At 39.9% G+C, this 26,861-nt stretch overlaps 1 protein-coding gene across 2 annotated transcripts; it reads left to right on the top strand.

The window, feature by feature from the left end:
* Window positions 1-4,555: 4,555 nt before the first annotated feature.
* Window positions 4,556-26,755, top strand: LOC134669991 (lutropin-choriogonadotropic hormone receptor). Of its 2 annotated transcripts, XM_063527634.1 has the most exons (12): window positions 4,556-4,641; window positions 5,685-5,759; window positions 8,975-9,043; window positions 10,074-10,166; window positions 11,010-11,075; window positions 18,220-18,288; window positions 19,941-20,015; window positions 21,847-21,964; window positions 23,435-23,551; window positions 23,878-23,975; window positions 25,015-25,185; window positions 25,610-26,755. In XM_063527634.1, the coding sequence occupies exons 1-12, from the start codon at window positions 4,556-4,558 to the stop codon at window positions 26,694-26,696; spliced, it is 2,124 nt and encodes a 707-aa protein (XP_063383704.1). In that variant the 3' UTR covers window positions 26,697-26,755. The 2 variants fall into 2 exon arrangements, with proteins under 2 accessions (XP_063383704.1, XP_063383705.1); XM_063527635.1 differs by lacking the exons at window positions 4,556-4,641; window positions 5,685-5,759 and having other exon boundaries at window positions 8,989-9,051.
* Window positions 26,756-26,861: the final 106 nt, after the last annotated feature.

Genomic DNA, 26,861 nt, shown 5'->3' with positions numbered 1-26,861 from the left:
TGTCCGACTCAAACTGTCTGGTATACGTATCGCAATCCATCCGACCGCTTAAGGCCTTGTACAAATTTCTCTTGTAAAGATGCACGATTAGACTTCGCATTGGCCCAGATCCTCAGCAATGTTATCACGATTACATTCGACACGTCACTGATAACGCTGTTTAAAATTGACAATTATGTTTGCTGAGCAGTCTGTGAGTAAACAGAGGCTAGCGGGGCTAGCGCCAGGCATTGACAATATAGGTAACAAGCATCCAATCCATCCATGAGTTAGAGCTGTTTCCCACTGACGTCCAGTTTTTTGTGGGTACGGATTTTTTGCAGGATCCAGTTTTCTGTAGCACACTGAGAGAAAAATCATCACCAGGAATTAAAAAACAGTTCTGTACTGGGGGAAAAAATGAAGTTTTAGTAATAATTATGGACGTTTCACTATTTCTGTAAAGTTTATTTATTTCTACAAACAGCTCAGGAATCCCAAATATAATTTCAACAGACAGATAATAGAAATTGCAAGAACTAATAGAAATTGCAAAAGTCAATTTGTTCCTATTAGTTAACTCTAAGGATTAAGTTTATTTTTGTAATTCTAAGTGTATTTTTGTTGTACTTTTCTCTCAGTGTACGCATGCAGGATCCCGCAAACAGAATCCTCGTGTGAAAGTTACTATATTAGCACCTATACTACTACTAAAACGGGATCCTGCAAAAAATTGGACGTCAGTGGAAAACAGCTCTAGCTTGCGAGGCCTGATTTAATATCGCCGTAACCTCTTAACGTTCTGGTAACATAAAATACTAAACCAACTCATAAATCTATACGAAGTATGTATGTCTACACAAAAAAAGTCTGATTCAATGGCACAAATAGCATTAAATAGATAGAACAATTAAATTAATTAAAAAATTACATATTTTGATGTACCTATCAACCCCATATATTGGAGGAGGCCTTTGTCGAGAGACAAACGGATCTACAGAAAGTGGCCAAAGCCCAAATGATAGAAATTCATAGAATACATATAATGGAAAAGAAATGTTTACTGTAGACTCCGAAATAAAGGCTATAATAATAATAATAAAAATCAACCCCCCACAATTTAAGCACTATTTTGTTAAATACATTCATTTGTTTTTAATAAGTTCATTGTTAATCTAGTACCTGATTGAATGTTAAGCCTCGAGGATGCTTGAAATCACGTGCGCCTGGAATCGATCACATGTCGTGTAAATCTCAACTACAATAAGCGAGTGAAGTAATTGAACGGATTAATTGAAGCCATCAATTGCCTAATTTAAGTATTTGTTAAAATAAATAGCATAAAAGTTGTGTTTAGAAAATTTGAACGTTTTAATAGGGTGACTTAATACGAAATGAAATAATTAATTTAAGAAAGAGTGTGAATTGACGCCCGAAGCCGAAGGCCTTAATCATTACTAGCAGGCAATAGATAAATGCGAGAATAAATTGAAAATGTTTCATGATGTAAATGTCCCTTAAAATGTAGGTCATATCTTCTTATAATCTTATATCAATAACCAACACAAAAGTTTCCAAATGGGGTCATTTTTGCTAACCTACACTATTGTCATGTAGAATCGTGACCGAGAGTTTTTGCACGACATTGAAGACACATGAACCAATGTGGGTTAATGAGATATTTAAACTAAAGATCAATCAAGTGACATTGACATGCTACTATATATATATGATATGTATATAACCTAATGTTAAAAAGGATCTTCTATCCTTTTGTAAAGGGGCATAAGTATATCTTGACACGCGATTACGTATAATACAAACGTATTTTATTACGGAAATACTCGTACCTATATATACATAATATTGGGTGCAAGTAAAATGGTAATTAGAAATGCATAATAAAAATAAGTAGTAGAAATGGTACTCAAAAGAGGGATTTTTAAAAGCGATTGCTATTACATCCTCCAATTAAGACGGGAACGTAGATCTTATCTATATTCGATATAGGGAATAATAATATGTGATCCGATTTCGTCATGATATTTTTTTTCTTTAGTATATGCCAACTATTTCAGTTTATAATTTATATATACTTACTTCAGACTTTATACACGGGCCGGGGTTGGAACCCACGAACTCCAGTTTTGAACACACACACCTTCTACAGCTACAAATACTACCAGTTCATAAATAAATGACGATAAACAGTTAATGGTATGCTTATTTTATAACCACTTAATGCCATTTAATGTACCGATCTGTTGATTTTCCAGTTTCCCTTTGAAGTTAATGTGTTTAACAGTACTAGTGCATAAAATGGCCGTTCAGTCAGTTGCGAAATGCTCTCGAATGACATGTAAACAGACTAATGAATTGTGTTCTCGAGTCCGTTCCATTGTACAGGAATAGAACCATTGAACTCGCATAACTCACTTACAGTGGAAATCATTGAGAATCGTCGTTTAAAATACCGATTGTATTGTCAACTGTTTTAAATCGTGATATGAATATGGATGGTAAGAATTAATTACAAATGAAAGAATTGATTTGGCGATTAATTAAATTTACGAATCCGTTCTCTGACCCTACTGTCGGCGGGATTCGGGAAATGAATTAGACATTCACTAGTTAAGAAATAGTAACGATATGTGACGTTCCACGACAAAAGGTGCCTTATCAAATCAAATCAAATCAAATATCATTTATTATTAGGCAACTAAGGCCCATAGATACATACCTTACAAACTAACATACATACAATAGTAAAATCTTACAAGCTAAAAAATTATTTAGGCGACACGGCGGTTTTTAGTTGTGTCGCATGTTCTGGTGTAGGATTTGGCAGATTCCCACGGAACCGCCGAAACACCACACCCTTCGGCCAGAAGTCCGCGCTCGCGATGGTTTCCAGCAGCGGCCGCGGCACGCGCACGACGAAAGAGCTGAAGTGCACGTAATGGCGCGATCGCAGCTGGAACACTTTCAGCTCGTAACGGCTCCTCTTGCGAACATATTCCACCACATCGTCAGCCGTGGCAGAAAAGTGCAGGCGCGATACATATAACGCCGTATTCGGCGTGGCAACTCTCAGGCCAGAAGCAATATCTAGCTCCGCAGTGCCACACTGGCTCTTGCGAGGCGCCTTGCGCGGCTTCCTCTCCTTCGACGCCTGTGTGAATCCTTTTTCAGCGCGGGGTGGCTTCTCATTACGAGAAACACGTTCAGGCACCCTCGAATAAGGTGCTTATGACCGCAATCATATTGGAGCGGCGTTAATAATAGCGTAAGCACCAACCACCATAGGGTACCTTTTGCCGCGGAACGTCACATATCGTTACTATTTCATATCTAGTGAATGTCTAATACATTTCCCGAATCGAGCCGTGTAGCTTAAGTAATATACCAACAATTATAATTCGGTAAATTGAAACGATTAATCACAAACATTGGTTTATTTATGTCTACTCCACTCTACAGCGTCAATAACACAGTTTGATGTTATGCTGTTGAACGGAATGCTTGCTCCGCAGACTAAACAGAGAAGTTATGGAAATAAAAAACTGGCACTGAGGGCCTACCGTGAACTACGTTTCACGTGTTGCCTTCCTGTCACACTTACCAAATTATCTTTGCACTTACGTACGAATTTACAAGTGCGACAAAGAGGCAAGAAGAGGTGTGGTTCGCGGTAGGCCCCCTGGTTACGACTTATGATTAAACGACGCCGCTTCTTTATAAAGCCAGGGATACACTAGTCGACATATCTATGTCCCACGACACGTGTCGCCATTGTGTGTCAAAGTGTGCGATGTCGTCACTTCATCCGACATAATAATTAAATCACCTCATTTGTATAAGTAATTTGTTTGTTGTCAGGCCGGCGAGCACTTGGCGAACTGGTGACGGTGGAACTGTACAAGCCGAACATCACCTCACTGACAGCGCGCGCCATCCACGCTGCCGGCTACCACCTACATACAGTTGGCCATCTGTAAGTATGTTGACGCCGTCCTGCACTTCCTTAGCCAGCTAGTTATGTGTAAGAGAGAGAAGGCTGGTGACGGTACTGACGATGGAACTGTACAAGCCGAACATCACCTCACTGACAGCGCGCGCCATATACGCTGCCGGCTACCACCTGCACATAGTTGGCCATCTGTAAGTATGTTGACGCCGTCCTGCACTTTCTTAGCCAGCTAGTTATGTTCAAGAGAGAGAAGGCTTGTGAAGGTGCTGACGATGGAACTGTACAAGCTGAACATCACCTCACTGACACCGCGCCATCCACGCTGCCGGCTACCACCTACACACAGTTGGCCATCTGTAAGTATGTTGACGCCGTCCTGCACTTCCTTAGCCAGCTGGTTATGTGTAAGAGAGAGAAGGCTGGTGACGGTACTGACGATGGAACTGTACAAGCCGAACATCACCTCAATGACAGCTCGCGCCATCCACGCTGCCGGCTACCACCTGCACACAGTTGGCCATCTGTAAGTATGTTGATGCAGTCCTGCACTTCATTAACCAGCTAATTATGTGTAAGAGAGAGAAGGCTGGTGACGGTACTGACGCGATGGAACTGTACAAGCCGAACATCACCTCACTGACAGCGCGCGCCATCCACGCTGCCGGCTACCACCTGCACACAGTTGGCCATCTGTAAGTATGTTGATGCAGTCCTGCACTTCATTAACCAGCTAATTATGTGTAAGAGAGAGAAGGCTGGTGACGGTACTGACGCGATGGAACTGTACAAGCCGAACATCACCTCACTGACAGCGCGCGCCATCCACGCTGCCGGCTACCACCTACACACAGTTGGCCATGAATGTAGGACGTTGAAATTTGTAACATGGGCTTCCAATGTTACTTATAGAGCTCCACTACGAAACGATTTTTGAAATTTAACCCCTATAAGAAGTGAAATAGGGCTTCAAAAACTTTATACGAGCCCGAACTTGCAGCTCTTTGCAGCAGTTCAAGGCTGATTTACCTTAAAAAATACCGTAAAATGGGGTGTGTTGGGTGAAATTTGACTTTCAAACCCCGATAAAATTTTATTTTTACGTGTGAAAACTGAATGGTGTATATAATAATAAGTGGTTCGGACGTTTGTATTTTATTTTGGGTAGTTCCATTTCATAACTTTGACGATAAAGAGGAAAACCCACCTCACCCCGTAGTGCCTCGTATTTGGGGTGAGAGAGTTTTTCATACAAAGTTGATTTTGAAAGATTGTTGGATCATCATGATCCTGGACCAGATCGCTATTTGGGGTCGGCCTTCCTTGTCCTAAGCCTCCAGGTGGCACGGTTCCTGGTTAGGTTCTTGTCGGAAAATTGTTGGATCGATTTTTTTTTTATTATGCGTATTACTATAGCCCCATTTTAAACTGGAATACATTATTTTTGTAGCAATAGCCTTAAAATCCCTTCTCACCCCCCTCTCAAACCTTCTCTCCCCATTCATAACCCAACTCTCCCCGCGAAACCTACTCACCCCGTTTTACGGTCAGCATTTTAAACCCTGAATATACTATTATTATTGTAGGTAGTTTAATTTTGGGCTCTAGATTTGAATCGGCAACACAACAGAGCGATATGCATGTACTTCTTAATGCTATAGGGCTTTAGATAACTGCCTACATTCCGCAATTCCCAGATATCTATTTCGGTTGGAATGACGAGTGTTTTGTTTTGCAGGACCATACGAGATGCGCCGCTGCTCGAGCATGTCAAAGTTGAAGATCTGACTAAGATGCCTAATCTCAAATCCCTGTAAGTACCTATTGCATTACTTATTATCAATTATTTTCTTTACCTATTTATTGACAACTAATTCATCAAACGAAATGCCGAAGCGAAATTGTAACCCACGTTAGTTTCATAGACATTTTTTGCGGTTCAGGGGCCCACAGATTACCAGGGGGCCGATTTTTGAAATTCGACCACTCGATTTCGTGTATTTCGTTAAATGATATCTCCACTACTAGGCATTTAAATTTTACTAATAGAATTGAAATCGAGTGGTCAATACCACTAGATTCCAAATTTCGATCGCTTGTATTTCAAAAATTTGCATTTCGCCGTTTTCCACCGATTTTCGAGTGGCGAAATCGAGCGATCGGAATTCAAAAATCGGCCCCCAGTTCGGCGGACGATATCAACCTGTCAGTTCTTCGGAACTGTCATCTTTTGCGTTTAACTGACAGGCCAATATCGTCCGGTGGGCTAGTAATCAGTGGACCCCCAGTAAGTATCTTTACCACAACGGCACACGGGGCCGTGCCCAGGGCCCCCATCCTCAGGAGGCCCCAAAGGACAGACAGTAACAGTATTTATTTTTCACCTCAGCAGCTCGAACAAGGGTACTTTGCTTCTTAAAAACAGAGAGCAAAATGCGATTTTACTCACTGAGTCATTTTGTCTCACTCAGTGAGCAAAATGCGATTTTGCTCACTGAGTGAGACAAAATGAGTGAGCAAAATCGCATTTTGCTCACTGAGTGAGACAAAATGTTATTCAAGTGACCTTTATAGTCAAATGTCATTTCAACATGCGGGGTCTAATACAAGTTCGATATACTTGGGTTCTATTATCTCTGTCCCTCTAGGTATGTTCTCACTGCTTAGGGTGAAAAATTTTGTGTACTACACGAGATCAAAGTTATTTACATCTCGTGCGCTTTTGAATCCCTTACTACGCTCAAGATTCTAAATTAGATTCACGAGCGTAGCGAGTATTATAGAATCTTTCGCTTGCACGGGACTCAAAATAAGCACTCGAAATAATATCAAACTTTGATCTCTTGTTGTACAAATAACTATTGATTACCCATAATAATATTAGTTTAATTAGCTTTCTTTACTTTCCATAAGGGCCCAATTTTCTGTACATTTCCCGGTCGATATAAGTACTAAGTACTAAGGACAGTATAAAGCGTTAATATAATAATATAATATTTACTTGCTAATAGCAATTTACGGCGAAATTATCACTGTGAAACAGGGGTCTGCTTCACCTAGGTATGTTAGCCTAACTAAGAATTAAGGCCCACTCGCACCATCCTACTAACCCGGGGTTAAGCGGTTAAACCGTTAACCTAGTGTCAAATTGTACGGGTAACCATGGCAAGTACCAGGTTTAACCGGTTAACCCCGGGTTCGTGGAATGGTGCAAGTGGACCTAATGTAATCAATCAATCACTGAATATTAGTGTAGGTATATATATAATATACGCAATTAAATATTAGGTATAAGTAATAGATAATGTTACGTAATATAAATAAATTATATTTCTCAATATGATTGTACATATGCCTACTTTACAAATGAGTAAGGTGTAAAAGTGTGTTTAGTATCTTTCAATAAGCATAATCGAGGTACGGAAAAACCCACGAAAAACCAGACTTTGATTTCAGCCGAAATTGTCACTCTAATCTAAAAGAACTAAAGCTGAATGCGTAGGAAAATTAAATTTTTATCGATAACGGTACCTACTTGACAATGCTAACATGCTACTTTCGATGAATAGCACAGGTACTTACCTACTGATAAGATAGTTGAAATATCTATTGCCATCTTTGAGCCATTCATACATGTAATGGTGATTCGGCTCTAATCTACAAATAAATAACCTACCTACTAGCGAATTCAATTGTTTATAATTAATTTTAATGGATGGGTACTTAATAGATAATGATATACCTATACCGGGTGTGGCCTGTATTACGAGCAAAAAATTTAACTGTAGGCTGTACTCCTCATACTGACCAACATTTGTTCAGCAACTTTTAAAAATAACTTGTTTTTTGATATTTAATACACTTTAAAGTTTATTCTAAGACGCAATGTATTGCGAATTTTGTTATGTTTAAGGCGTGACAAGCAACGTCAATCACAATTGATATGGCATGGCGATGGCGTCCATTGAATATTTATTTTGTATGAAAATACCGTTTGAGGAGTACAATCCATGTTTTAATTATTTGCTCGTGTTACAAACAAGCCACACCCGGTATAAAGGATTCGTCTAAGTCGTACTAAGCCAAATCTTATATAACAAAACTAGAGACAGGGAAAACCTATGCTTGTGCCTTGCCCTCCATGCAAACCTTTGACAGTTATTCGTCTTGTATTAATGGTACCTACAAAACAGCGACTTAGGTACCTACTTAAAAGCATTTTGATAAAAAGGGCCATGTCAACTGCTGTAAATAATTATTACAGTACATATGGTGTTACTTTACCGCACTAGTGCGATAATTAGCACATTATGTAAATTTAAAGGGCGATCCTACTGTAAAACGTTGTACGATACATACTATTTTTTCGCACTTGTATCGTAATGTCCTTATTGGAATCCATTCGAAATATTATTTAATTACAGAAATTTTGATACAAACTATATTTATCATATTGGAGCAATAAATACCCAGACTAAAATCACTAAAATAGTATCAAATTTATTGCCCACAATGACAAGACAGCATCACTATCATCGTGAGTCATTCATTAAGCATGTCAATTGAGCCCATTGGATTTCATAAAGCCGTTTATGATTTCTTTGTCTGAGATAACTACTATTTATGTACGTAGGTATAGGTATGAACCAAATGCGGCGTAAGTAGAGTAATGGTTCCCCCCGTGTGCAAAGAAATCACCCTGTATAAGTCAATGTATGTAGGCTCAGAAATCTTATGGGAATTGCTTTCTAAAAAGCTACCCACAAATACTATAAATTGAAAACAGACAAAACTAGGAGGACGATAGTCGATAATAATAAACCTGTGGTCTTGCTGATTTTGTAAAGTAAAGAATTCCCATGGAGAAAATGATATATCTCGGAGCAGCCAAGGTTCTCAAAAATATGCAAAGCCTGAACAATAGAGGCGTGTTCAAATATTTGTGAACACCTTGGCCGCACCGATATATCCCGATATATCTGATACCCAACTGTATATTACAATTACAAGATAATATGCGTTGCGCAGGTACATAACGCAAGCGCCGAAGCTGCAGCGAGTGGCGCCGTTGCCCGCGCTTCCGGAACTACTCACATTGTACGTATGTATGTTGCTCTATATTATTATTCACTAACACCACCATATACACAGTAACCTTTTAGTGCAGGGATGTTCAAACTTCTTGACCCAAGCCAAGATGACAATTATACAATCTATGGGCCCGATTCGGATTTTGAAATAGACATCACCAAGATACGATAACGATATGTTTAAGATCTAACCTGTCAAATTTGACATTGGCGCGATTCTGGAGATACTCTAGAACGATTTCCACAGGATATGACTTAGAGATCCAATTCACATCTAATAGATATCTTAATTACTCTATCTAACGTAAAAGTGACATTGGTTGCCCGAATTGCGTTGCAAAAGAGAACTAGTTGATATCTAAACTATAACGTATCTAGAACGTGTCGTCTCTTGTGAATATCTTGAAGTTCGAATACGGCAGTATAACCGCTAAAAGCACCGAAAAAAATATCGGGATGACAAATGCTAAGAAAATCACGTGACTATTTATTTACGTTTCGATTAACGTTTTCCATCAGTGATTGTCAACTTGGCTAGGCTCCCTAGCTGTTTCTTTGTCGGCTGCCAAAAAGACTGGGATAGTATGGAAATTAGTTTAGAAACTCATGTTTTAGTGTGGTGAGCTCATGGAGTGCTTTTAACTTCATAGAATTTATTAATTCCCTTCATTTTGAAAATAGTCAGTAGAAATTGGTTTATATTGGGTACTGATCTGCTGATATACTTGAGTATCCACTTGTAATGCATGAGCATTCGCGCGAACAGAAGAACTAGGGTTTGTCGAACAATTCACCCAATCTGTTTAAAAACTCCGAATACTCGATATTCTGCTCGATTAAACGCTAAAGTCTTTCAGCACCTTTATTTAAGTAGCCAAAATTCCAGTAATTAACTAGCTCGATCACATATTTTAATATTGCGTTAGTTCTGTTCTGAAACTATGCGCTTAGGGCATATAGGTTGTATCAATTTGGCAATCAAAACCCATGTGGTGTGTCAATTTCAAAGGAGAATGATCGAGAAATCCAATTTGCAGCATGATCACGACGTCGGGCCTGGTGGAGGTGCCCAACTTGAGTCACGTGCACGAGAACAGAGCCAACACCTCCGCAGCATATTTGCAAGCCATGTAAGTTCCTGATTCTGCCCGAACTATTAGGTTGACTGGTACACTCAACATCAATAGTAGCGGATGAAACTACACGCCAAAAGTATAAAATATAATAATAATAAATAAATTTGCGTGCAAAATTATCTGTCAGAGTCTATTTTTATATAATACCTATTTAAAAATTTCGCATTTGGGTCAAACACATTACTGTGTAACGTCTTTCCTGTAGACATACACAAGAGTTAAGGGCTATAAAGGTTAATATTCTTATTTAGCCCTTATCCACGTGAAAAGGTCCTCCTTTTATTTGGAGAACTATGATGAAATCATTACTTACATGCCCACAAGCTGTTAACTATTGCCCACAGGAGAGAAAAATGTACAGTTCGTGCGAACACACTAGTTTTCTCTCCTGTGAACAATAGTTAACAGCTTGTGGGCATGTAAGAAATGATTTTATCATAGTTCTCTATATAAAATGAGGACCTTTTCACGTGGGTAAGGGTTAAATAAGAAAATTAACCTTTATAGCCCTTAACTCTTGTGTATGTCTACAGGAAAGACGTAACACAGTAATGTGTTTGACTCATTTTGAACACGCATTAACTCACATTTAACGGGTCTATCGCAGCATTCCCTCGATGACGGGCAATACTAATTCACTGCGAAAGAAACCTGCCAGCCCTCTGGTACAAATTGGCATGGAAATAAGTTTCCTTGACCGTACACCGAAACGCAGAATCTTACGGTACCCTCTATGCACAATGTATGCTTTTGGCCAGTTTTAAAACAGTTCCAAACGGTACCCTCTATGGCCTCTATGCTTTTAGCCAACTTTAAAACAGTTCCAATTGTTCGCAGAGACCTCGAAGGCAACCACATCAAACGTATCCCGGCACACGCGCTACGCGTGCGCGCGGCTCAAGTGTAAGTCACTAGGTACATACCGACGAACGCATTTTTTTTTCTTTTATTTTTACTTTGCACCTTCCTTTTACGCGTAGCTCAAGTTAAGTCGCTATAGTTCGTTTTTTTTAGCATTAGAAAGAACTTCAAAGAAGGTAAGCGATCTTGGCATATCTTTTAATTGAAAAACGCTTTTTAAAAATCAATAACTATTACTTATGAAAGCAGAAGAATATAAATGATCGTATTAGATTCGTAATTGTTACATATTTGCCGTAACTTATTTTTAAAATGTGTTTTTCAATTAAAAGACTCATCAAGATTGTTTACCTAATTTCTAATGCTAAAAAAAACGAAGTATAGGCATAATGGTACTTAGGTACCTACCAGTGGCGATGGCGGCGCGTCTAGATTGTTCGTTGGCAAGCCGTAGCTGAGTTGCCGTAGAGAAGTTTAAATAAGGAAATAGCCCAAGAGCCTGAATATCACACAAGCGAGTTCTATGGACGCTCCGCCACTGGTACCTAACTTAAGGCCCCTGTACACTATGAGTAGGGTTTGCAATCCGGATCCGAAATGTATGAAATTATCCGGATCTGGATCCGGATCCGCGGATCTTCCCATACATTTCGGATCCGTCGTGCAAACCCTAACTATGAGCCAGCGTGGGCTAGTCTGGGGGACGCATTTATGCGTTAGAGGGAGCAAGTGATATTGCTATCTTATTCTACCGCATGTCTGCGTCCCTAGTACTGCCCGGCGCTGGCCCATTGTGTACAGGGGCCTTTACATACCGACCAACGCATCTATCTTTTCTTTTGCTTTTTGTTTGCATCTACTTTCCTAGCGAAAATGCTTCGTCGTCGTGGAGGTATAAATTGAAACCCTAGCTTACTAATATTCTCCTTAACTTATTATAAATCACAAAGATTATAGAGCAGATTCCCCTATAACAACGCTTTAAGCATTCTATCTACAATTCATGCAAATTTTCTGATGGTTTTAGAACCAAGAAAATCTACGAGTTTTCTTCAATAGAGATTGCTCTTTTATCTTGTTACCCTACTCATATATATGTAGACTCTCCCCACTTACTTATTGTAAATGTATCCCAATAAGGACACCCCCAAATCTGGCGTCTTTCGAGCGTCGGCGTCTACAATTCTATGGCCGACGTCGACGCAACTGCGCAGCGACGTCATTTTCCATAGCGCTGGACCGACGCCGACAGACGCCGACGCTCGAAAGACGCCAGATGTGGGGGGGGGCCTAAATGTATACTGTATACACGAAGACATTTTATCGGTGATCAGGAATTAATTTTTCTAATTCAGTTCAGTCATCGATGGTTATTATTATCACATTTAACTATGGGACCAACTCCGAAATCACAAAAAAGAAATTGGCTATTTCATGTACTTCGGCTCGTCCGATGTTTTTTATTCGCGATATCGGGGTTGGTCCCATAGTTAAATGTGATCGCCATCGATGAACTAAATTAGAAAAATTAGTTCCTGATCACCAATAAAATTTCTTTGTGTACTTATACCAGTAGTAGATATTTGGGTTGGTCTAATCACTCCTTTAGGTATACCTGTTATCTTGACAGTTCCGTTATAAAAGGACAAAATTGCTAATATTACGCATCCTTACCCATAGTAGGTATAAAACTTTACAATACTCTAGACGAAGAGTTAAAAGCTACTTCGGACTCGATATTCGAGAAAAAACTTAAACTGATATTGTTGGACATGGCATGCTACAGTATTGACGAATTCGTTAACTGCTACAAGTCACTGACCCATCTACACAATAAAATTGTTTCTTAATTTTAATTTAATTGTGATAATACCAAATGTACCTAATAATAATTTATAGTACCTACTTATAGAATAAGAAAATGACATGTAAACGTAGCCAGGATTATTCACCAGCAACTTGCTCTTCTATACGGCCTTGTGGACCGCGAAGTACCGTACTACAAGTACTTACCTGCGCCTGTTCTCGAGAATGGTCGTGCCACGCTCTATTGGGATCGATCTATCATCACTGACAGGACTATTGTAGCCAATAAGCCTGACATCGTGATAATAGATCGATCGCAACGTCGGGCCGTGCTCGTTGACATCACCATCCCCCATGATGAGAATCTCGTGAAAGCCGAGAAGGACAAGTCCAGTAAGTACCTAGACTTGGCTCACGAGATAACCGCTATGTGGGATGTTGATTCGACGATCATTGTCCCGATAGTCGTTTCAGTGAACGGTCTAATAGCGAAGAGTCTCGACCGACATCTTGAGAGACTCTCGCTAGGTGGTTGGATCAAGGGTCAGATGCAGAAGGCGGTGATCTTGGACACGGCGCGGATAGTCCGCCGGTTCCTCTCTCTGCGGCCCTGACCACCGGCAGCTTGGGCCCTGCCCCGCTGCTGGCGGCACCCTAGGTTAGGTTTTTAGTGTTCCGTACAAAACTTTGTTTACGGAACACTTATGGGATCACTTCGGTCTTGCAAATCAGTTAAATACGTTTTTCTCAGAGACCGTTTGACATAGATACCTAAAATTTGGAACAGTTATAGCAATTACCACCACTCATATTGTAAATAAGTCAAAACTGCTTATTTCTTATTAAAGGGGGAAATTTAGGGGGTTGAGAGGGGTAGGCTGAAACTTTTTTCATTTGTAAGAATCGTATGGGGTACCATTAGAAAGCTTGCAAAAAATTGAGTCGATGGACTGATTTTGACTTCATTTTAGACTGCAATAGTTTCGTCAAAAAATGCATTTAAAGTTGCAAGTTTTCATACAAAAATTTTCATCCTCTGTCCTGGCGATTTTCGCGAAAACTATAGCTAACAGGCAGCTGACCAGTCAATACCCAACTTAAAGAAGCATGGAGACGGCGGGAAAATTATCAGCTTAACTTTATCTTTATTAGTTTTCCAACTGCAGCTTGACCTTTGGTTGCTTAGGGCTAGCTAACTGATGCTTACACTGGTCAATTCATATTAGGCGAGAAACATCCTTAGTTAAAACTTTGGCATTGAAATTTATGACTTATGTCTTTGACACAAAGTTTAATTCTGCTTGCTTATTTTTGTGGGATATTTAATTTTATCTCAATAGCCTTCTATAAGTATGAGAGAGATCTACAAAATACGACCTTATTTTATTGCAAATAAGTTTCAATTTCGAATGGGCTTTCCAACCAATGGACTAGGCATCTCAAAAATCTGAAAAATTCAAATTAAGAATTCCGTTCTTGACTGTCGTTGTGTTTTTTTTCCACAATAGGACACATAGAGTTAGTAAGGCGTATAGAGATAATATAATAAAGTCATTTAATATTTATGAACAGCTTTGGCCTCATGTATAGATCTTATTGAGAGTATCTGATTCGTCGAAACAATATACACAATATTCCTTTTCATTAAGTACCATTACATTTCTGTATTAATTGTATAATTATAATATCTATTAATTATATTCAGTACTTATGTATATTTTTGAACGGATCGGTGAGCAACAAGATTCAGGGCTATAACCGCGAAAATAGAAGTTCGCAAATTGCGAGCATTTTTCTCTGTCACTCTAATTACGCCTTCATTGGAGTAAAAGAGAAAGATCCCCGCAAATTGCGAATTTCGGTTTTCGCGGTAGCCCCTCAGTCCTGTTACGAGAAAATAATTTTGGAAGACATTAATAGTATATGACAGTTAAATATCACAGTTTTTAGAAACAAAGGTAAAATTGACGAAATATTTAAAGTAAGCCGATCTTGTTTTTTAGCAGTTCTAAATAATATTAAAGTCTATACAGGGTGGAAAGGCACGACGATCCTTCCCGGAAGTATTAGGTCGTTTAAGTGATACAGAGCAGATTGGTAATGGTAAGAATCGTTAATTGAGTAAAAAATAAAAATACCAAATTTTCTACTTTTTAACTGTGGTGATAACCCTATAGCATGTGCCCATGACGGCTAGGTTAAGGATCTCCGTCGGGAAAGCTCGGGACTTTACGCTTTTTTCCGATCGTTGACAGAATCGCAATGATGTATGAATGACGCATAAATGACAAATAAATCAAATGAATGCAAAAATATTACAAACAATTTTATTACTTCCTTAGATAATTACTTTTTGCCAATATTTAACACTATCTTCTCACATACGGTTTTCAAATGTACCTCCGTGTCTTATAATGTACGCCGCAGCCCGCCCCCGAGCCCGCGCACATTGCCCATGCGATAGCTCTTCGTCATTTTTCCTCCGCAGATTGTCAAAAGCAGCAATTAGCCTTTAATGTCTCATTTCGTCCGCAGTTTCACATTCCGTTTGGTACACCATATCTTTTACACAGTCCCACAAATTTAAATAACCACGAGCATCTAACAACGGTATTTTTATTTGAAAAATATGACATTAGATTAGTAAAGTTCAATGACAATTTGATTTCAAACATCAGACGTCTTGTCTATTTTCTGCCACGCAAGAAGGTTTGTTAGTTAGGTATTTAAGAAGTACCTATTTATTCTTGATGTATTCTTAGCAGATATTTCATTTTTGCAAATTCATTTGGTCTATCAGACACAACCTACTTGTATTATTTTAGATAGTTTCCAATTATTCGAAAATAATTTTGTGAAACGTGTTAAGAAACTAAAACCTTTTATCAGTCAAGGAAACCAGAGATATTTATAAGACGATTGCGTACTTTTGAGTGGTTGTCAATATCACAATTTAAACTGTCGTTGTAAACAATGTTGTGGTTAGTATTATTAATATTAAGGAATAACATAACTACTTCATTCAAGTATTGAACAAGTGGAACCACTAAGAAAGCGAAAATCCTGCAACGATTCTTACCGTGTTGCAAGCAGACCTAAGAATAGTTGGATGGCAACAAATTAGTACAATTTCCTGTCGTATACAGATTGTTTACTAGTAAGTTCATTGACCTTGTCACCTGTTAGGGTTAGAACAAAGTAGTTTTTTGCATGGATGTTTAAAAGGCCATAATTTAGAAACGGTTGCCCACATTAACATAGTTTCTATGGAGAAAATCTAGAGCTTAGGCTAAACAATCCGCCTTTTGCGGAAAGGATCGTCGTGCCTTTCCACCCTGTATATGTGGCATAGAACTAGAAACAAAATCAAATAAAAAATAATAATGAGTTCTATATTCAAATTGAAGGAATATACATTTAAGGTATTATAGGCCAAGCGCGCACCACGATATTAATTTTTGCGACACGATTTTAGAAACGCGCTATAATATATCGCAGAAAATTCACTGCGCGCACTGCGATGAAAAAGTCGACGATTTGTTCATTCTCAACATGGATTTCGTACCAGTCGCTTGTCATGAAACGTGTCTTTAATATGCAATTGCTGTATGACTTTGAGCATTTATAACACAAAGGTGATCCCCGTCTATTTCCATAATTAAATGGTCAACATCTAGCGTCTCATTTTGAGACTCCATTGGAGATGCAGGTGCCGAGATGTTGGGGTTTGGAGAGCGAAATGCCGACTGAGGTCCGGCCGGGGTGCGATTTTATTATCATAGTGCGCGCGGGGCCATACAACTCCGCATGCTGCAATTCACTTTGCGACAATCGCGGAAAAATGTGACAAATCAGAATTTTAAAATCGCTGCGATTTTTGTGTCGCATATGCGCGCACTAACATATAAACACATACGTTGCATTTCTGCGACAAAATTATCGCAGGACAAAAAATCGTGGTGCGCGCTTGGCCTTACTCTAAATTATTATAATACATCAAGCATTCGCGAGATGCTCGACTTCGGTATTCAAACACAAAGCATAGTACAAGAATCTAACTAAATGCAAAGGCCGAAGGAGCGATTCGAAGATCCGAAGCGTCCGACAGACGCGCGCCTCCCGTAACTTTTCCAAGAATTTTTAAGTACAAGTGTCTAAGTCGCAAGATCCAAAGGCTGAAGTCGCATTGGGCCGAAAGCCCGAAGCATCCAGGAGGTCAGTTCTAAACACAGGTAATTAATATACAAGTGTCTAAATGCGAAGGCTGGAGGCCGAGCTCCGCGTAGGGCCGAAGGCCCGAAGCCTGCAAGATGTCAGTGGTTAAACACAGAACTGACAGCCTGGAGGCTTCGGGCCTTCGGCCCTACGCGAAGCTCGGCCTTCGGCCTTCGCATTTAGATACTTATACTATTGTTCTGTGTTTAAGTACTAACATCCTGGACGCTTCGGGCCTTCGGCCCTACGCGGAGCTCGGCCTTCGGCTTTCGCATTTAGACACTTGTACTATTGTTCTGTGTTAAAGCACTGACATCCTGGACGCTTCGGGCCTTCGGGCTACGCGGAGGTCGGCCTTTGGCCTTCACATTTAGACACTTGTACTATTGCTCTGTGCTAAAGCAATGACATTTTGCTAAAGCTCGGCCTTCGGCCTTCGCACTTAGACACTTTGTACTATTGTTCTGTGTGTGTAACTAGTTGAATACGGTATCCTAAAAACAGGCAAACAACCTCTGTAAAATGTAACGATGCGAGCGGTACGGCTACCATCAGTTTGGCATTGACATAAACGCTACCGTGGGCGTGAACGTAATTTACTTTCTATGCATCTCGCTCGTACTGATATATTAGTGCGAAAGAGATATACCTATAGGAAGTAAATTACGTTCACGATATCGTTTATGTCAATGCCAAACTGATGGTAGCCGTACGGAACACTAAATGCCTCGAGCTATCTCGGACTTGGCCAAATTTTTTATAATGTGTTTATACTTATTTTTTGTTGTTTTTTATGTGTTTTTGTATTTTACTTTTATATTCATGTTATAAATGACCTAGCCTAAGAAGAAAAATAAATAAATGAAAAATATTTATAGTACCTACTTATAGAATAAGAAAATGACATGTAAATTTTTTTATATTTTTATCAATAAATGATCTATCTATCTATCTATCTATCATGACGACAAACAGGTGATCATCCTATCTTGTACAAATGAACAACAGTCATTGTGTTATTGTCACCTTAACAATACAAATAATTTAATCCAGTAGTTACTTACCAGATATCAATACGTTCGACCTTAGTGCGTTCGATAAGGATATGATAAAAATAAGATTACGTTCGTTTATTGCTATAACATTTCTATCATCTTTATTGCAGTTCACTGAACTACAACCTGATTGAAGAGGTGCCGGCACACGCTTTCAAGTTCGCTGAGATTTCCAAACTGTAAGTATAATCTTTTTCACTTTGATGTTCTTAGAGTGAAGACAAAAAACCTAATAGTCGAAGCAACCTCCAATGTGGGTCAGTTTAGATACCTCTGCACAGTAACTGATACCAACCGAAGGGAAGAAGAGATAGCTCTTCGACTCTAAAACGCCCTAAGATGCTCAGCAGCGCTACATCGAGTTCTAGCGTCCAAGCTGATAATTAAGTAGCCCGACCAAGTATCCGCTGGCTCGGTCACCTGAAGAGGATCGTTTGAGTGACGAAGCCCTGTCCGTTCTCGGTGTACCTAATACCCAACTGGCGTGAAATAGGTAGCGCAGAACAGGGCAAAGTGGCGTTCTCTTGTGTCAGAGGCAAAGATCCTTTTCGGGTCACAGAGCCAGTGCAGTAAGTATGTATTGTTAATCCTGATTCTGACCAAATTAATACATATTTATGCAATCGCATTGACACAATAATCTAAATATATATAGGTAGGTATAAAGATCAAATCAATCATGACATCAAAGGTCTGACTTCGATGCTGTGGAAATTTACGTGTTATGATTTTATAACTATATGACTGTCAATTTTAGGAAATATTACAAACAATAATAACATTTATGAAGTTTGACCTTTCTTTAACATTTAAATGCACTTGAGTATCCTACTCGTAAATATCTTATGGCGTAATGTACTTATGTACCTATAACTATAACGCAATTGACGACCGATCTGGCCTAGTGGGTAATGACCCTGCCTGCGAAGCCGATGGTACTGGGTTCGAATCCCGGTAAGGGCATTTATTTGTGTGATAATACAGTACAGATATTTGTTCCTGAGTCATGGTTGTAATCTATGTATCTAAGTATGTATTTATATATAAAAGTATGTATATCGTCGCCTAGCACCCATAGAAAAAGCTTTGCTTAGTTTAGTTTAGGGCTACGTTGGTCTGTGTAAGATGTCCCCTAAATAATATTTATTTATTGAAGTGAAAACTTCTTTAGCGGCTCTGTGCACTTTTTGTGATGAGTAAAAATGTTAAACTCGCGAGAGCGTAAGACGTAAGACGCTTCGTAAGACGGACACGTGACCTGATCGAAAAACTGTTACAATGTCATCATAGTCTAATAAAACATGGTCTTCTCTTCCCAGTGACACAAGCCTACGTCACAATAACATTGCTACTTTATATAGCGCTATCGCATATCATCGTATAGCGGTGTCGCATGATGACGTAGGCTTGTGTCAGTCACGTGACCACGAAAAGACCGGAAGAGAGTACCAGGCGGAGTATATTATTATCCTCTTGGGGTTCAATGTCCTAATACTAGTACAAATTACCTCCAATGAAATTTAAATCTTAATGAAATGGAATAGAGTTTCTTTTATTTCGTTTTTCGTTCGATTTTAAAACAAAACAAATTCAACTCTATTTTCTAATACCGTTGATTCAAATTCGATTGCCAATTTTCCTTGTATGGTGGGCCGCTAGAGGATATACCATGAATGTCATTGAGTTTTCACTTCTGCCGGCACTCCCGGAGTGCAACCCGTTGTTTTTTTTATTATTTTATTATTCATAAGTAATGTCATCGTTTACTGCTTAGTGCTTCTAAACTAAAGTCTACTAATTACATTAACGACGTATTGTGTTCTATTTTCAGGAGTTTCAGGGGCAACATTAATCTGAAGCGTTTGGATGAAAATGCCTTCGCTGGCAACCTGGTGCTCCGACAGTTGTAAGTTAAAATATTTCAACTAAAGGTTTTTTATGCCATATAGAAAAATACTCAAAATAGTTCTTTACCTATAGATGACAGGAAAACCTATTAGAAATGTGCAGTCAAGCGTGAGTCAGAATTATGTACGGAACCCTAGAAACGCGAGTCAGACTCGCACTTGGCCGGTTTTTTTTTTTTGATATTTATAATGTTGGTTTCGGCTCATACTATACAATAACCAAGCAAAATTTCATCGACTGAGGAATTAATGCATGGGTCTCCATACAACAACTTGCTTCGTTTACTACACTAATAGTTTTTAGTTATTTTTAGGGTTCCGTACCCAAAGGGTAAAACGGGACCCTATTACTAAGACTTCGCTGTCCGTCCGTCCGTCTGTCACCAGGCTGTATCTCACGAACCGTGATAGCTAGACAGTTGAAATTTTCACAGATGATGTATTTCTGTTGCCGCTATAGCAACAAATACTAGAAACAGAATAAAATAAAGATTTAAATGGGGCTCCCATACAACAAACGTGATTTTTGACCAAATTAAGTTAAGCAACGTCCGGAGGGTCAGTACTTGGATGGGTGACCGTTCTTTTTGCTTTTTTTGTTTTTTTTTTTTGCATTATGGTACGGAACCCTTCGTGCGCGAGTCCGACTCGCACTTGCCCGGTTTTTTAGGGTACCGTACCCAAAGAGTAAAAACGGGACCCTATTAGTATGACTCCACTGTCCGTCTGTCTGTCACAAGGCTGTATCTAATGAATCGTGATAGCTAAGCAGTTGAAATGTTCACAGATGATGTATTTCTGTTGCCGCTATAACAACAAATACTAAAAACGGTATAAAATAAATATTTAATTGGGGCTCTCATACGATAATCGTGATATTTTGCGTAACTGGTACGGAACCCTTCGTGCGCGAGTCCGACTCGCACTTGCCCGGTTTTTTCTTAATTAGTGCTTGTGATAATGGACACTAGAAAGTATTTTTTTTTTAATTTTACTTCGAGCAACAGCATATTATTCAGTTAAAAGCTCTTATATTAGCTTCCGCATGACTGAAATTGGTGACGTTTACATTTTGATCGAAAAAAAATCGAAAACCATAGACAATCCGATCTTAAATTGGGATGTATTTGAAACAGCCTTAATCGTGATATTTTGCGTAACTGGTACGGAACCCTTCGTGCGCGAGTCCGACTCGCACTTGCCCGGTTTTTTCTTAATTAGTGCTTGTGATAATGGACACCTAGACTAATCTTTCCTAAACAAGTTGCGCGAATGACTCAAAATACCCGAGTTAAACTGTGTAATTAGGTAATTTAATTATATTTTCACCTCAGCAGCTCGAACAAGGGTACTTTGCTTCTTAAAAACAGTGAGCAAAATGCGATTTTGCTCACTGAGTCATTTTGTCTCACTCAGTGAGCAAAATCGCATGTTGCTCACTTAGTGAGACAGTATGAGTGAGCAAAATCGCATTTTGCTCACTGAGTGAGACAAAATGTCATTCAAGTGACTTTTATAGTCAAATGTCATTTCAACATGCGGGGTCTAATACAAGTTCGATATACTTGGGTTCTATTATCTCTGTCCCTCTAGGTATGTTCTCACTGCTTAGGGTGAAAAATTTTGTGTACTATGTACACGAGATCAAAGTTATTTACATCTCGTGCGCTTTTGAATCCCTTACTACGCTCAAGATTCTAAATTAGATTCACTCGCTACGCTCGTGAATCTATTATAGAATCTTTCGCTTGCACGGGACTCAAAATAAGCACTCGAAGAAATATCAAACTTTGATCTCTTGTTGTACAAATAACTATTGTTTTGTTGCAGAGATTTAAGCAACACCGCAATTACCTCGCTACCTATAAAAGGATTAGAGAAGCTGGAAATACTCAAGATAGAGCGCACCCCCGCGCTCAAATACATCCCATCGATATACGATTTACAGGTAAACTAGATTTAACTACAGGCGTATTATGATTGTAATAGCGCGTAATGAATTTGATCTGGATTTTTTATGATGTCAAAATAATGTAATAACGATAATAAATAAATATTTACTTAGATATCATTTTGACATCGAAATGTGAGTTCGAATTGACCTCAGGGATTAGGTCCAATTCAATTATCCGGAGCAGTATAGCTGTTTAATGCTTTTATTGACTTAATTTAAACCCATTTACCTAATCTAGCACATGTTGTATTTCGACTTATATGGCGAGGCGCCACTCAAAAGCCGTTTATTTATAAGCTTAAAATTGTACTGCGTGATTGCTATTATGCGATTAAAACTTATTTTCATCTCTCCTGTTCGGAAAGTTCACCTTTCATAGGCTGATAACCGGGTGGAATATTTCATTTCCCACCCTAGGGTGGAAAGTATTTTTTTTTTAATTTTACTTCGAGCAACAGCATATTATTCAGTTAAAAGCTCTTATATTAGCTTCCGCATGACTGAAATTGGTGACGTTTACATTTTGATCGAAAAAAAATCGAAAACCATAGACAATCCGATCTTAAATTGGGATGTATTTGAAACAGCCTTAAAAAAGTGAAACTGAATGAATGAATGTAATGTAATGATAATATTACCAATAATCAACATACATTTATTGTGTTTGACTTTCCTCATAGTCGAAATGAAAAGTAGAGTGTTTAACTCGGGTAAAAGTAACCATCTCACCCTCGAACTATTCGTTCTATTCTTCGTTCGAGCGCCAAAATATCTCGGGTGAATTGGATCACTTTCCACCCTTGGTTAACAATCTACTATTAATTGTATTACCGTACTCACATACTATGTGTACAAGACACATAAATGAGTTTTGTAATGTTAGTACCTATTTAGTAAGGCACTAACATGACTAACAGAATACCTATGGTTTTAAAAATGGAATTTACGTCATCAAAAATAAACCGTGTTCCACTATGGCACCATGTCAAGTTGACAAGGGAAAGAAAAATTACTGGCTTTTGTGAATTTCAAAGAGCCACCCCACACTAGCGTCTCCTAAGCGTCGGCGTCTAGTCAACTTCATGGCTGCTGCTCGACGCAACGTTGACGCAACTGCGCGGCGACGCCATTTTCCATAGTGCTGATTACACGCCGACGCTTAAAAGACGCTAGTGTGGGGTAGCCCTTAAAGATTGATCTAAAGTCATGCCACGCATACGGTAATTTTACTCCATGTTCGAGTCGAAAGTGTCTTTGTGTGACGTCCGTGTCTTTGAACGGACCAATCACGGCACGGGACTTCGCTCACCTCGTCCCGCGCACCCCCGCATTTTTGGCAGCATCGGTTGCATGAAATAATTGCTCTAAACTCGGTTTAGAGGATTCCTAGTCTATGTCTAAAGTAAACTTATTAGTTAGACATGTTAGAACTTGTTTTGTTCAAATAAATTGTATATGTTACAGAGCCTGAAGGAGGCCCACTTGACCCACCACTTCCACTGCTGCGCGTTCGCGTTTCCCGAGCGCCATGACCCAGCTCGACACGCACTTTATGAGCTCTACATGAAACAACTGAAAGAGGTAGAGTACTTCAAAACTATACACTTCCACTGCTGTCCTTACTTGAGCTCTGAGCGCCTTGCACTCAATGAGCTCTACATGAAACAACTGAAAGAGAGAACCTGAAGGATATACAGGGTGGAAAGATAAGTCGGGCCCTGGAGGGAAACTACCTTAAATCCTTAAGCTGGCTCATTTTACTTCAAGGAGACATTCCTTTATTTTTAAAAAGAAACAAAACTGAGATATAATTAAAGAGTAGGAGAAGAGTAAGCTAACAAGTTCGCGTAGGATAGGTTTATTAAGATTTTACTAAAGACAGGTTGTTTATAAAATTAATTTTTCAGAAATGTGCTCAAGATGCAAAGTCTGCAGAGAGACGACAGAGATCCCTGGAGCCTATCAGAAAATTCGACACACAACAGTTAAAAGCGCAACTACAAGGGTAAGCAAAGCAACAAGTATCAATCGCATACAATAGAATTAGGGCTCAGCAACTCAGCTGACTTATCAAATAACGCAATGAGAATGAAATTCGCATGCGAGTTCTCGTACCGTCTAAATGAGCCCTTAAGGTAGCAAAAATAGTAAGCAAGCCCTCATTCGCACGACAGCTTTTTCAACGCGCGTTAAAAAAGCGCTTGAATCTGTCCGCACTCTAAGTTCGATTTAACGACCAAGGCTTAAAGTCGAAAATCCAACAACGCTTAATAAAAAGCGCCACCGCCGTCGTGTGAATAAATACACATGTATCCATTTGTGCCATTCGAACGCTTTTTTAACGCGCGTTGAAAAAGCTGTCGCGCGAATGGGGGCTTATAGTTTTACCCTCGTTCACACTTCATCATCATCACCTTCAGCCCGTATAGCCTGCTAAGCGCCACTCTTTTAAAGCGCCGCCGGTCTTACCGGTTCTGATCTAATTATTCATATTCTTTTTACCGCATCGATGGCAATCAAAGGTATAGCTCGCATGCCATGGTGGGCGGTTGCAGTAGCCAGTAGTGGCTACTACTGGCTATTGGAACTCCTAGTACATTTGAAACTCCAGGCGTAACACGCGGGTTGCTGACCCCTCCTTTCGCCCTTGTTGAAGTGTCCAGTGTCCCAAACTATAAGTGTTACAATACGATGCATGTAACACCAAGTATATATAAGTAGATAGTAGATCAAATATATGTGCCATTCTCAACTAAGGTACTTATTGTCGGTTGTCAATATCTAAAGGCGCTAATTTCATATAGCTTCAATTAGCTACCACCATCAATCATTATATTGTCCCTTATCGACAACCTACAATGTGGTACCTTTTCGTTGAAAACGTCATACACATATCAGCCAGAGGACGTTCACTGCTGGACATAGGACTCCCCCAAAAGTGCCACAATGACCGGTCTTGCGCTACCCGCATCCAGCGGACTCCCTCGACCTTTACCAGGTCACATACATATAATTTCATAAATATCGTAAACTGTTTTGTCCAGGAATTCAGAAGAAGATGAGTCAACGGCAACAACGAGCGAGGACTACTCGCCGAACATGTTCGACTTCGACTACGGCGGCGAAGTCAGCTCCGAATACGGCGATGAAATGTTCCACGAGGCCGTCAACACCACCGGCGCCGAGATGCTGGAGTGCGGCAACTTCAGCGCCAAGTAAGATTCAGCCGCTGTGAGAATAGGGTTCTTAATTGTGAAATTCGTGAATCCAGCGACTGTTCGATGTCGTGGAATACAACTATCCAAAAGCTCACAATATTTAATCAATAATCACATAGTTTAATTTAATTAGTAGAGGTATACCAAATACCATGTTCAAGAGTAGAGAACTGGAAAAGCTTGCTTGTCTAGTCTAACTAGTGTGATATAGTATAGACATGTTAAACCTATCCCTACAGTTGCGCATTACACGCTTATATTAAGGCGCGAATGCAATATTTTCATAGATCGTGCGCGATGAGCAAGGCCACGCAAAAGGCTATACCTAATACGACTGCTGGCTGTGCATGAAACATCTCTCAAAATCATACAGGCCTCCGAGTCAATAACGGGACGAACTAACGCCAAATTTTGTCAACAGGTTGCGCGTGGTGAACTGCACGCCCCTCCCCGACGATCTCAACCCTTGCGAAGACGTGATGGGCTGGACGTGGCTCCGCGCCAGCGTCTGGTTCGTGGTCGCTGCGGCAGTCGTCGGCAACCTCGCTGTCCTCATCGTCCTCCTCGCCAACCGCTCGGAACTCACCGTCCCCCGCTTCCTTATGTGCCATCTCGCGTTCTCTGACCTGTGCACTGGAATCTACCTCTTCATGCTAGCTGTAGTAGACCTACAATCTTACGGAGAATTCTTCAACTACGCTTACGACTGGCAATATGGAGTCGGATGCAAAATCGCTGGATTCTTATCTGTTTTCTCTGGACAGCTATCAGTCTTTACTTTAACTATAGTGACTTTGGAACGCTGGTTCGCGATTACCTTTGCGATATATTTGGAGAGGAGAATCTCTTTGGGAACGGCTGCTAAAATCATGATCGGTGGCTGGCTGTTTTCTATTCACATGGCCGGGTTGCCTCTGGCTGGTGTGTCAGATTATTCCTCAACTTCTATTTGCTTGCCAGTCAAGAGTTCATCGACCTCAGATGCAGTGTACCAAGGATCGCTGTTCCTTTTCAATGCCGTAGCGTGGGTGATAATAGTGGTGTGCTACGTGGGAATATACAGATCTCTTGGAGGCGGTGGAGAAAAGTACGGAGGTAGAGCAGCAGCGGCGGCTGCTGAACGACGCATCGCCAACAAAATGGCTTTACTAATCGGTACGGATTTACTCTGCTGGGCGCCGGTTGCATTTTTCGGAGTGACGGCGCTCGCGGGGGTTCCTCTAGTCGACGTGAGCCACGGAAAAGTACTACTAGTATTTTTTTATCCGCTAAACGCGTGCGCTAATCCGTTCCTTTACGCAATACTCACAAAGCAGTACCGTAGGGACTTTATAAATTTGATCGCGCGCAGCGGGCGCTGCAATTGGTTGGTGGAACGGTACAAGCTTGCGGCCACGCCCCCCGCTACTGCGCACACTCAGCAGTCGGCGCCGGCGCCTCTTCTTCCGCTAGTGCAGTATGGGAGGAGCACGTCACAAATCAGCAAGGAAAATGGGGAACTGCTTTAATTTACGTTTGTTATTGATATTTGTAATTTTATGCTTAATATTAGATAATTTATTTATTATGTTGTTTTTTTTTTTGACCTATACCAATTGAAAAATATAAAAATTTTACCTTCCAATAAAATTATTATTATGTTTCCTATCCACATCGGATATCTTCATTGAGAG

Source organism: Cydia fagiglandana, chromosome 13 (assembly GCF_963556715.1).
Source record: "Cydia fagiglandana chromosome 13, ilCydFagi1.1, whole genome shotgun sequence".
Lineage (NCBI taxonomy): Eukaryota > Metazoa > Arthropoda > Insecta > Lepidoptera > Tortricidae > Cydia > Cydia fagiglandana.
This window is presented reverse-complemented; position numbering and strand designations above follow the sequence as displayed.

Coding starts and splice junctions, on each gene's coding strand:
- LOC134669991 (XM_063527634.1), top strand. CDS start 4,556: ATGGAACTGTACAAGCCGAACATCACCTCACTGACAGCGCGCGCCATC. Junction 5,760..8,974: donor ATGCCTAATCTCAAATCCCT/GTAAGTACCTAT, acceptor TGCGTTGCGCAG/GTACATAACGCAAGCGCCGA. Junction 20,016..21,846: donor AACCTGGTGCTCCGACAGTT/GTAAGTTAAAAT, acceptor GTTTTGTTGCAG/AGATTTAAGCAACACCGCAA.